Source organism: Heptranchias perlo, chromosome 4 (genome assembly GCF_035084215.1).
Source record: "Heptranchias perlo isolate sHepPer1 chromosome 4, sHepPer1.hap1, whole genome shotgun sequence".
In the NCBI taxonomy this organism is placed as follows: domain Eukaryota; kingdom Metazoa; phylum Chordata; class Chondrichthyes; order Hexanchiformes; family Hexanchidae; genus Heptranchias; species Heptranchias perlo.
In genome coordinates this window covers 30,115,238-30,128,092 of record NC_090328.1, presented here as the reverse complement: position 1 = coordinate 30,128,092, position 12,855 = coordinate 30,115,238, and the positions used below count along the sequence as shown (strand labels likewise).

The 12,855-nt window shown below is 44.1% G+C and overlaps 1 protein-coding gene across 4 annotated transcripts in view; it reads left to right on the top strand.

Moving 5' to 3' along the window:
- The window catches only part of sv2ca (synaptic vesicle glycoprotein 2Ca), a 143,095-nt gene that overhangs the window by 115,415 nt on the left and 14,825 nt on the right, over positions 1-12,855 (top strand). For 2 of the 4 annotated variants that reach the window (XM_067982157.1, XM_067982155.1), the window contains exons 4-7: positions 2,301-2,434; positions 3,165-3,254; positions 5,712-5,811; positions 12,565-12,664. In XM_067982157.1, coding sequence (XP_067838258.1) covers positions 2,301-2,434; positions 3,165-3,254; positions 5,712-5,811; positions 12,565-12,664 — 424 coding nt within the window. Of the gene's footprint in view, positions 1-2,300; positions 2,435-3,164; positions 3,255-5,711; positions 5,823-12,553; positions 12,665-12,855 lie in introns of all 4 variants that reach the window. The other 2 variants (XM_067982156.1, XM_067982154.1) reach the window with 2 other exon arrangements.

The following is a 12,855-nucleotide window of genomic DNA, read 5'->3' as shown; positions in this document are numbered from 1 at the left end:
GGCATTTCCCACACGGATATTCTGCCTTGCGTTTCTGCACCTATTTTGTTACGTTTCTTTTGTTTAGTACACAGGCACCTCTCTCTTTCACAGATTGGCACAGGAATCAGCTGGGCATGGCTAAAACAACTACTATTATTCAACCACACAAATAGTTTCTCTGAGACAGGTCAACACTATGAGTAAGCAGTTTAGAGTCTGGGTTTTTATAGTGAGAACCAAAAAATTGTAAAACTTAAGAAAAATATGAAACTAATTTGCAAGTATCTCTGCAACAGAACTTAATGTTACTAAAATTGTTCTGCTTAAGTAACATGGCCACAAATTTCCTTGGGACCTGGGGTGCAGTTCCAGGAAAAAGGGGCAGGAAAGGACCAGCGGGGGCTGGGAAATAGGGTTGGACCCAGAAATGCCATGTTTTCATGTATGGAAACTCCTGCTGCGGAAGTAGTTACCAAATAAATTTCAGCTTAAGTGGATCGAGGCAACCCATAACAAGGAGTTAGTAGAGAAAAAAGAATATAAATGGGGGAAAAATATGGAAGCAGAAAACAACTAACTGAACTACGACAAGAAAACATAGGGAGTCCCCACCTTTGACCCCACCTCATAATCCTATTCCCCCCAAAAAAAAGAGACAATACAAGCCTTGTTTTATAAAATGAGATCTATATCCATATCAAATTGTCAGCATTTTACACTAACAGTCAGTAATTTGGGGGCCTGGTCAGGATTTAAGTGTTTCAAGACAAAAATCAACAAAGCCAGGCTCCCTTCTGTGCGGCAGACCCATTCCTCCCAAATCAGCACACTCCCTGCACTAATGATCACAATTGCTGCTTCTGCACACTGTAGGTAGGAACTCTCATGCAGAGGCAGCAATCCTGGCCATTAATGCTGGGATGCTGCTTAGAGCAGAGTGGATGCGTCCTGTGCATGAGCCACTCGACTCAGGTAGCGGGGAGGTGATGAATGGCAAGTGGATGACAAGTGAAGAGGAGGGGGTGGGAACAGAACAGATTTCAAAGGGAAGGAAGCAGGGAAGTAGAAAGCAAGGGAATGGGTGAGGCGTGGCAGTGGGAAAGGGAGATGGAAGAATGGATGGCAGGGTGAGGCGAATAAATGCCAGTGGAAAGGAAGAGTGGTTAGTAGTGAAGTAAGGGGCTATTGATGAAAGAGGGATATGGATGGCCATAAAGGAGAGAGAGAAAAGGGAAAATGAAGGGGAGCGGGAAGGGATAAATGGGTGGCATTGAAGGGGACAGGGAAAGGGACAGAGGTTGTGATTGGGGCTTTGGGGTAGAGGAGGAAAAGACTTGGCAACATTAACTGAGAGGGAGTTGGGAGGGAGAAAGCCAGTATGAACTCTGGGGAGGAAGGAAGAGTACTATTTGAATGGAGGAAGATTACCAGCTTAACTAGATTGGAGGGGCGAAGAGTGCCAGGTTGAATTGACGAAGGAAAGAGGGAAGAATGCCAGTATAAACTGGAAGGGCTGGAGAAGAGAATGTCTCTGTGAAAGGGTGGGGATTTGGATGGGTGCAATGAGTCTGTATACTGAAGGGAATGGGGGCTTTGGATGTTGGAGCAAGATGTACAAATTCAAAATTTGCCAGGGGAGCAACCTTCAGATTTCCCAAGAAATGCACCACTAATTTAGTGCCTTCAATATTTGGATTTCTCATTCAGATTTGCATGTATGTATTTTATTCCTGGTGTAAACGTGAAGGAATGTTGGATGTGCCTACAGCTTAAGTTACAAATCCCGTGTAACTATTTGTTTCCATATATCACGGCCATTCTTGAGTTGTCAGCTTTATGGGGGCTGTGTCAGTTTTGCTGAATTTGTTGATCAGCTTTTGCTGATTTTCTAAGTTGGCATGTATTGATTCAGCCCCTAAAATTGTATTAATTACTTTTTACTAAACTGGTACTAGTCAATCAGAGTTATTTTAATATAACGTGGACAATGTACAGTAACCTCCTTTGCTATCAGCATTACCACACTGTATTTGGTGGTAAACATGCAGTAACATCACATCACACGGAACAGTCATTAGACACATTTAAAAAGAAGTTGCTTCGTATACTTTCACCAAGCACTAGGCGATCAGCCCTCAGAGGTATGTTTTGAACAATGCCTGTTGATTATAACAGGAAAATAGTAAAAGCTTTCCAAATGAGTTGTTGGCCCTTTGGATTTGTGGAGTCGGCTCTCATTTATGAATGAGGTGGTACTGCTAAAAGTCGCATGGATTAGTTGCACTAAAGTTCTAAGAATTTGCATTTTTCCTGTCCAGGTTGGAGTTTCAGTATGGGTTCTGCGTACCAGTTCCACAGCTGGCGAGTGTTCGTCGTTGTCTGCGCTCTTCCCTGTGTCTCCTCTGTTGTGGCACTCACCTTCATGCCTGAAAGTCCTAGATTCCTGCTGGAGGTAAGGTATTTGGAAAGAGGGCAGAGGCCCACGCTTCCTGAGTGGGCTTTAAAGGAAAAAAAAAGTCAATGATGTGTTTTTTGAAGAACAGTTATTCATAGTAAAGGTCACCATTTTCTCTTTTTTTCTCGATTTCTCTTTTATTTTTCCCCTCCTTTCCTGAAGGCACTGATTCATGCTGGGGTAGGGTTCCACAACCCTTTATTGGCTGGTCTTTGTGCGTGAGCTCAGATATTGAGTTTCAGCAAGCTAATCTACCATGGGGGGTTAACAGTTGGGCCCAAACCCATCCTCGTCCGACAAAAGCACTTTCCAGCAGGGGATCACTGGATCACAACCAGGAGTCGGAATTTGTGGCTGATTTACTCCTTCCTGAGGACACCAAGGCCCATTTTACCCTAGCTGAGACTAGTTAACTCAATAGAGAGAAGGAAGTGAGCCTGAATCGTTCTTGAACTGTATGGCTTATGTAGATAATGCATTGCACTTCAAAAGTTATTCATTGGCTGTGAAGCACATTGGGACATCTTGAGGAAAGCTCGATGTAAATGCAAGTTCTTTCTTTTCTTCATAAATTGAGCAAAATTGATTGATTCTTCCTTACATAAAATGCCCCCAATTTTAACATTAATAATTTACTGTGGGTCCTGGATCAACAAAGGACCCATGAGTTTAATCTGTTATTTCTGAAATAGTTAAAACATATGTTCTTATTTTTTCTGTTTTATAGGTGGGGAAACATGATGAGGCCTGGATGATTCTGAAGCAAATCCATGACACCAATATGAGAGCACGGGGACAGCCTGAAAAAGTGTTCACTGTAAGTGCCAATGATGAAGAGTTCAAGGATAAAGGATGAGTTTGGTTTAGTGAATTGGAGTCCTGAGAGAGACTAAAATGTAGGACAATAAGATAAAAAGAGCGTTTATTGAAAAATAAAACTCATTGCTCTCGGCCTTCCTGCGTCATAGCCCATACTCATGCAAATGAGCACCCTGGTCCCAGGGAGCAGGTGATACTCTACAATGTGACAACTATGAGATAAGTGAGAGTGGCTCAGGATAGCTACCCCACCAAAAATCCCTGTAGGTGGGAAAGCATCTGGCTCACCTCGAATGCAAAGCTGAGGTCATGGATATTTCACTACTTTGTAAATTGAGACAATGACATTCTAATATACTGTGCCATTCTGCCACCCTAGAAAGACATTTTAAATAGTATGTAACTTAGAAAATTACCGTACATGCCAACTTACAAAACTAGCAAAAGTTGATCAACAGCTTCAAAAAACCTTGACACAACCCCAAAAAACCTATCGCCTCAAGAACGGCCCTGATTATAGGCCTATAAGACGTGAAAACAAATAGTCACGCAGGCTTTGTAAATTGAGCTGTAGGTGCATTCAACATTTCTTCACTTTGGAGGGAAAAAAACGTAAGTATGAAATCCCAAACGAAGAAATTCAAATGTTGAAGGGGCAGATGGTGCTTTGGGTTAGCGACTCATCTGAATGACATCACCTCTGGCGATGTAGCATTCATATCATCAACTGCTAGCGATGCAGCGGCCCAAAATTGAAATCCTTTTCTCTAGCGAGCTGGCTGGGGCGCCCAGCAGGGGTCTGCAGATCAACAGTCTCATGCAAATGAGGACCGAGGCCCAATATCAGGTCGACCCTACCCTTTCCAGCACGGGGATTGTTCCCCATGCCCAATTTCTAGGCTTATGTTTGGGAAGAGAGGAGGCAAAAACTTAATTACCATTGGTACTACAGGGTGCTCTCCATTTGCTCCAGGGATAAAAAAAATGACTTTGCTTTGAAGCAGACTGCTTTTTCCAAGAAGAACATTAAATTATAACAAAGGTTGAGACAAATTAGAAATTGTTATCCTGAGGAGCTACTTTAAAAGAACAGCTACATTTGAGTTGCTGGCAGTTTATTTTCATAGAACCGTAGAAAGGTTACAGCACGGAAGGAGGCCTTTCAGCCCATCAAGTCCGTGCCGGTTACATGCAAGAGCAATCCAGCTAACCCCACTCCCCCACCCTATCTCTGTAGCCCTGCAATTTTTTTCCTTTCAAGTACTTTTCAGTTACTCTGCAGTATTTTTGGTAGTTATTTTCCATGTATATTAGAGCAGTAACGTGATTTACATGAAATTCATCTTGGAATGCGTGAGGTGTAGGTGAGAGTCTACAATTTTCCCATGCCAGTTAGCTTTTACAACTCTCAAATGAAGTGAAAGAGAAAATTAGAGTTGCTCTGGCTGATATTTTTGGGAGCTCCATAGTATTTGAGGAAAGAAGGATGGTAAATGTGATTCCAAGGGAATGTAATTGATCACAAACAATTGCACCCATCAGTTACGCTGGAGCCAGCCAGCCCCAACTACTGGCACCCCTGGCCTGTGGAAGTCATATTCCAGTCCCCCTGAGGCAAGTCTCCTGGCGAAGGTAGAAATCACACTGAGAGCCCATCAATAATATTGGGCCAGAATTTGCTGGCAAAATAACGGCGAATTTAAGGAGCATGTGTCATTAGTGTGTAAATAACCCAGCAATCTGTAAGAGGAAGAGATACACCGTGAATTGTGAATCGCCACAAATTGCTGGACGACTTGCGCCGCCCTGCTGTTAGCCACGTGGAAACAGGAGCTTGCCGTCAACCTTCCCATGAGCTCCAAGAAATTGCTGCATTTGCGCTGTTTAAACTAATTATAGTCACTGCAGAAAGTTAGGGCCAATACTTAATGACTTAAGGATCCTTTTAATGATGAGATTTATGTTCCTGCAATGCCACTCAAATTTTTTACTTTAAAATTTTTTTCTTACTTTTCTTTTCCATCTCTCTTTTTCTCTCTTTTCATCCAATTTTTCTTTCTGTACCGAATTTGACTCTAATTCACCCTATTTCCTTCTCCGTCGTTCCTCTGCTTCCTTCTCTATCCTTAAATCTCAATGTGTAAAGGAGATAGACTGTTGGTCCCGTCATATACCAAGGTCCCAGCTGCCCCCTTGACCTCCCCGTTATCAGCTCGCACTTCCAGCAATTTGTGGCGTAAACATTTTTCGAGCTGTAAGGTGAGGAAAATAATCTAACAAAAAGGGGCACGTCAGACGATGCCCCACTCCAGCAAATTCTGGACTATATAAGTTTGATTATCAATGACACATTTACATTGTGGTAAACAGGGAAAGAAATCTTGAAAATATATTTAGCTCAGAAACTTCGTATTCTGGTGAGCTATGTTTTATTCACCAGCTCTTGTTTTCACAGGTAAATAGAATCAAGACTCCAAAACTGATTGATGAATTGATAGAGATACAGACAGACACAGGCACTTGGTATATGAGGTGGTTTGTTCGAATCAAGACTGAACTGTATGGAGTAAGTAAAATAACTCTGTGATTTAATTTATAAATATATCTTCCCCCTCGATGATACATGATACAATATACCAGAAAAGAACATTTCACCAGTGATTTGTGCAATTCATGTTGGATGTAGACTAATCTCATGATGAAATGGCACCGGCTGCAGTTTTGCTCAGACAGTAATCTTATCTAACGACGATCTGAGCTCCAAAATTCCTAAGTTCAGGAGGGTAGAAAAGATTTCTGCCTGGGAGGGGACAGGAATTTGTGGTGGAAGCTGGTACTGTTGGGATTCCAACTCGACAAAAGTGCCTCTTTCTGCTGGGGGGAGGCGGTGTTTGGGGGGGGGGGGCGGTGGGAGGGCCATGGGCGGATCATTTGCCCTGTCATCCCCGCCCACGTCAAGGGAGCACGTTTGGGAGTGGGCTACCCTGGGAAATTCCACCCCGATTGTCCTTAAAAGTCCTCAGGGGAACTCACGCTAGTTCTCAGTTGGCCTGACCTCCTGAGGGCCTTACAAAGGGCTCAAACCATTAATAAGGAAAGGTACTCAATCTCAGAGGGTGCTTAGATTACCCTTCTCTGTTTGGTAGCAAATGGACATGAAAACCACCAGTAGTTAGCAAATCACACTTCAACGAAATACTGTTTGTTGTGATGAAATGATTTCGGTGTAAGAACTAGTTCAGTGCAGCTGAATTCAATATGCAAGCATGTCTCAATGTTTCCAAACCAAGCTTATCATTGATGCTACATATCTCTGAGTGAATCAGTACCTGAGTAGGTTATCTTACAAATAGAACACAGACGACTCCCTTAAAACAACAATTAATGCTACAATTAGATACGACAGTCTAATTGTGCACATACAAATAGACACAGTACAAAACTTACAGAAAGAAAGGCATACAGAGAGACCAGGCAGGAAAGTGTGTGAGAGGCAAAGAGAGTATATGATGTAATGAAAGAAACTGAAAAAGAAAAGCAAGAAAAGGAAGAAAGATACTAGAAACTGTTTGAGAGGAGACAAAAGCAAAGGGAGAGAAAGGGGTCATTTTAACCTAACCCGCCCAGGGGGAAACTGACGGGATCCGATCGGCTGCTCGTTTTACACTCTACCCGATTTGACTTTCCTTTCATTTTGATGGAAAGTAAAATCAGGCGGGGTGTAAAACAGGCGGCCGATCTGATCCCGTCAGTTTCCCACTGGGTGAGTTAGGTTAAAATTAACCCCAGAGTTAGAAACAAACCCAGAGATTCAGGGGTAAATTTTAACCCCCAAGAACGGGTGGGTTGGGGCGGCGGGTGGAGAGTAAAAATACTCCATTTTCAGAGCGGGACAGCATCTCAGCTCCAACGTATCTGCTTCTGGGTCTAACCCAGGCAGGTTTGTCTGTGTGTGGGGAGTAGACACCAGGCAGTCCCACCCCAACTTAATTCCGGCGGGCCGATACTTAAGAGGGCAATGTACCTCATTGAGATACTTGAGGTACTTAATATTTTGTGAATTGGAATAATAAAATGAATTTAACCTTACCCGTTCGGGTTTCCCATCGCTTCCGATTCACGTCAGGTGAAAGCAGGTGAGAAGTGCCGGATCCATGAGGTGAGTGCTTTTATTGCACTGCTTGTGGGCCCAGAGGAGCAGGAGTGTTTCATCCAGGCCCAACAAGCTCACCTGACCGACAGGACCCCCGCGATCGGCAGACCCACCCCCCCCGACCAATGGTGGACCCCACCCCCGTGGTAGACCCCACCTACCTCTGACTCTTCACCCGACCTCCAGCGACCTCTGATCTGCTTCTCAGCCCCCCGATCTACTTCTCAGTCCCCCCGATCTGTTCCTCAGCCGCCCGGTCTCTTCCGCAGCACCCCACCCCTCCGATCTCCACCCCGGTCCCCCAACCCCGATCTTCTCCCTGGTCGCCCCTCCATCTTCTCCCTGGCCTATAGTCCCTCCCTCCCTCCCTCCCTCCCTCTGATCCCCGGCTGCAGCCTGCTGCAGCAGGCCTTCCTGGCCGACAGCCAGCCAGCCTGTCAATCAGACTGGCTGCTGGGTGCGAAACCCGGAAGTGCCATTGATCGGCCTGATTAACCCACTTATCTTCCGGGTTTCGCACCCGGAAAACTTTCCCCTCTGCTCCCTTCCCATCTCTCAGTTAAAATTTACCCCAGAGAGACAACAAGAAAAGTGTATCAGAGGCACAGGGAGAGAGAGAGAGAGAGAGAGAGAGAAAGAGATGAAATTCAACTATAGTGTGGGTGAAAAACGGAAGGTAGCGGCTTAGCTGCACATTATTTACCCTCCCCGGAAGGAAAACCGGGCGGGGTGTATAACAGGCCCTCGATCTGCCACCATCCATTTTGCGCCCCCCCCCCCCGGAGAGAGAACAAGAAAGACAAACTAAGACGGAGAGAAGCAAAAAGAAAGAATTAAGGTGGGAGACAAGCAGAGACACAGTTACAAGAAGGGGGAGACACATTTTTTTCTAATTTTGGTCTGTGAGCATTGCCACAGGGGATTAACTGTCCTAATATATTTTACATTTCATACTATAATACTCCTCTGACTTGCCATTAGCAATGCCACAGAAAATCTCAATGTTAATGTTTCATTTTTTTCTACCTTACGTAAAATATTTAATTTCTTATTATAATTGGGCTATATCTGCACAAATCTTTGAAGGTGGCAGGAAAGGTTGAGGAAGCGGTTAAAAAAGCATACGGGATCCTGGGCTTCATAATTAGAGATATAGGGCTCAATTTTAGCCCGCAAGGTCGGGTGGGTCGGGGGCGGGAAGTGGGGGGGCAGACAAAATCGATATTTTTGGGAGCGGGCAGACATCCCGGCTAGAACCCGCCCATTTTTGCATTAGACTCAGGCAAATCTGCATGCGTGCGCACAGCAGACACCAAGAAGTCCCATCCCCACTTAAAGGGGCAATATACCTCATTGAGATACTTAAGGTAGTTTATATTTTGTGTATTGGACACTTAAAATAATTTTAACCTTACCTGGGCGGCTTTCCCATCGCTTCCGATTCACTCCTGGTGAAAGCAGGTGGGAAGGGCAGGATCAATGAAAAATACAACCAATTAAATAAAATAAAATGACATTTTCCATTGTAAAAAAAAGTTAACAAACATACAAGTTAAAAACTGCGGATGTCCAAAGGGACTTAGGGGTTCAGGTACATAGATCATTGAAGTGTCATGAACAGGTGCAGAAAATAATCAAGAAGGCTAATGGAATGCTGGCCTTTATATCTAGAGAACTGGAGTACGAGGGGACAGAAGTTATGCTGCAGCTATACAAAACCCTGGTTAGACCGCACCTGGAGTACTGTGAGCAGTTCTGGGCACTGCACCATCGGAAGGACATATTGGCCTTAGAGGGAGTGCAGCGTAGGTTTACTAGAATGATAACCGGACTTCAAGGGTTAAGTTACGAGGAGAGATTACACAAATTGGGGTTGTATTCTCTAGAGTTTCGAAGGTTAAGGGATGATCTGATCAAAGTTTATAAGATATTAAGGGGAACAGATAAGGTGGATAGAGAGAAACTATTTCCGCTGGTTGGGGATTCTAGGAGTAGGGGGCACAGTCTAAAAATTAGAACCAGACCTTTCAGGAGTGAGATTAGAAAACATTTCTACACACAAAGGGTGGTAGAAGTTTGGAACTCTCTTCCGCAAACGGCAATTGATAATAGCTCAATTGCTAAATTTAAATCTGAGATAGATAGCTTTTTGGCAACCAAAGGTATTAAGGGATATGGGCCAAAGGCAGGTATATGGAGTTAGATCACAGATCAGCCATGATCTTATCAAATGGCAGAGCAGGCACGAGGGGCTGAATGGCCTACTCCTGTTCCTATGTTCCTATGTTCCTACCTTAAAAGCAATGCTGTATGGACCCCCCCCCCCTCCACGCGTCCGATTTCTGATGTCGCCCGGAACCCCCAACCAATCTCCGATGTCTCACCCCCCCCCCCCAATCTCCGATGTCTCCCCCACTCCGATGTCTCCCCTCCCGCCCCGATCTCTCTCCTAACAGCCGATGAGGTCTCTCTCTCTCTTTCTCACCACCGCCCCCCAACTCTCGGATGTGTAGCTCCTCTCTGCCGGGTGCGAAACCCAGAAGAGGCATTGATTGGCCTCATTAAGGTCACGACCACCGATCGTGACCTGCTTACTTCCCTTCCGGGTTTCGCACCCGAAAATCCCTTCCCCCCACTCTCCTCCTGCCAACATGATAAAATCATGCCCATAAAGTACAAAAACAAGGAAGTTTTATAAAACATTGGTTTGGCCACATCTGGAGTATTGTGTTCAATTCTGGGCACCGCACTTTAGGAAGGATGTGAAGGCCTTAGAGAGGGTACAGAAAAGATTTACTAGAGTGGTTCCAGGGATGAGGGACTTCAGTTATGTGAATAGACTGGTGAAGCTGGGGTTATTCTCCTTAGAGCAGAGAAGATTAAGAGGAAATTTGATAGAAGTGTTCAATATCATGAAGGTTTTAGATAAAGTAAATATAGAGAAACTATTCCCATTAGCAGGGGGGTCGAGAACCAGAGGACACAGATTTAAGTTGATTGGCAAAAGAACCAAAGACAACATGAGGAAAAACTTTTTTGCGCAGCGAGTAGTTATGATCTGGAATGCATTGCCTGAAAGGATGATGAAAGTAGATTCAATCATGGCTTTTAAAAAGGAATTGGATAAATATTTGAAGGGGAAAAAATTAGCAGGGCCACGAGGAAAGAGCTGGGGAATGGGACTAACTGGATTGCCCTTACAAAGAGCCGCCTCTTTCTGTGGTGTAATCATTCTATGATTCTATTATTCTAATTATAGGGTTGTCACTGAACTTCTCTTGTTGTCCTAGGCATCGAACTGTCCTTATATTTTTTCCTTTACTATTGAGCAATCAACTGTGCTACATTTGATTTGCTTGATTGGCATCCCATCCACCACCTTAAACATTCACTCCCTCCACCACCGGCGCACCGTGGCTACAGTGTGTACCATCTAATAGATGCACTGCAGCAACTCGCCAAGGCTCCTTCAACAGCACCTCCCAAACCCGCGCCCTCTACCACCTAGAAGGACAAGGGCAGCAGGCTCATAGGAACACCACCACCTGCACGTTCCCCTCCAAGTCACACACCATCCCAACTTGGAAATATATCGCCGTTCCTTCATCGTCGCTGGGTCAAAATCCTGGAATTCCCGACCTAACAGCACTGTGGGAGTACCTTCATCACACGGACTGCAGCGGTTCAAGAAGGCTTCTCACCATCACCTTCTCAAGGGCAATTAGGGATGGGTAATAAATGCTGGCCTTGCCAGTGACGCCCATATCCCATGAATGAATTTAAAAAATTCAGCTCTTTTTTAATTGTCCCTATGTCAAATCTCACTGTGGTAGTAATGACCTGTGTTTATCATTGGGGTTGGAAGGGGGGTGGGAACAAACAATAAGATTTCCCATCACATGTACCATTAAGCACCTCTGCCAGTAAACTGAGGTCCTGTTTTAAATAATTACTTACTGGTTGTGCTCTGACAATTTTAAATTACGGTTAAAAAGGAATACCACCAGCAGAGGAAGGGATAACTGGTCCAGGGGAAAAATCCAGCCCAGCTTAAAAATGGGAAATAGATTAGCCCTCCTCCCTCCTCAAATGCCTTGTAAAAAACACATGCTGGGAATCCTGTCACATTCAGGACATAATACCAGCTGTGCCTGATGGGAAACAGCTACTTAAAACACATATATTTAGTAGTGCCATTGTGTGGCCTAAGTATATTGTGTCCTTATCACAAATACTTTTAAAAATGTTGAAATTTGGGTTTTACTCAGAGACACTCAGGTTAAAACCATTAGAAAATCGGATGGCAAAGTTACTGCCCACAGAAAATTCAGCCTGAAATCTCTTCTCTGTGACTGTTTTAATAAATCCTGGAAATCTTAGCTCAAATTTAAAATGAAATATTTATAATATACTACTAACCAAGATTTTGGTTTTGCAAAGTCTGCTGTAATTGTGTAAAAGACACAGGGGTAGAAATTGGACCTCATTGCACCTGTTTTAAGGGTGTGAAATGTTTCACACCCAAAGGATGCCTGAAAGACATAAGGTGATTTTTCAGGCGTCCCTGGAGGCTGCCTAAAAGAGGCGTTACATATGTAAATGATGGGCCTAAAACCTGTTTTATGTCCACTCTGCTAAATTTGACATCGCGGAGAGGAGCAGGAACTTGAGCCTGCTCCGCTCAGGATTTTTAAGCGCCATCAAAAGACAAATTTTTAAAAAAACAATTTTTAAAAAATCAGGTCAACCCAGGAAGACCAGCAGCACTCCCCTGACTCCACAATATCCTGGTCGCTCCACCCCCCCAGTTGCCACTTCCCCACCACCCCCCCTCCACCCCCAGGACGAGTCTGCAAGCCGCTGTCAGTGAGGCATGTAGACCGATATTCATTTCTTCAAATGGGCGAGCGGCCTCTAGAAGATGACAGACAATGGCAGCTCACCCAATTGATATTAATGAGGCCCAAGACCCAATTTCAGGCCAGCTTCGGGCCTCCCAGTTCAGACGCATGTTTTGGCCTCCTTCATGCCTGAATCCGGACACCGGTGAATTTATACCCCTTACTAACAGTTCCCTTAGCACCTTTATGTCTCCTTGTGTTAGCAGCTGAGAATATAATTACATAGATCTTGCATCTTATGATATCACTTTGTCTATTTTCACAGATTTGGATGACATTTATGAGATGCTTTAACTATCCTGTCAAGAAAAACACCATTATGCTGGTTATAGTTTGGGTAACCTTGTCATTTGGGTAAGGCTTGTTATTGTTGAAAACCATTAAACACAACTTACCTGTGACATAAGCTTTTTTTCTGTTGTTTGATTTAAATTACTTGCATCAAATAGTAGATATATCCCGGGCAGCAGTGTGATTACCATAAATATCTACGCAGGTAAAGCTGAATGGATAGTTGTGTAACTCTATTTGCAAATAGGTCATAA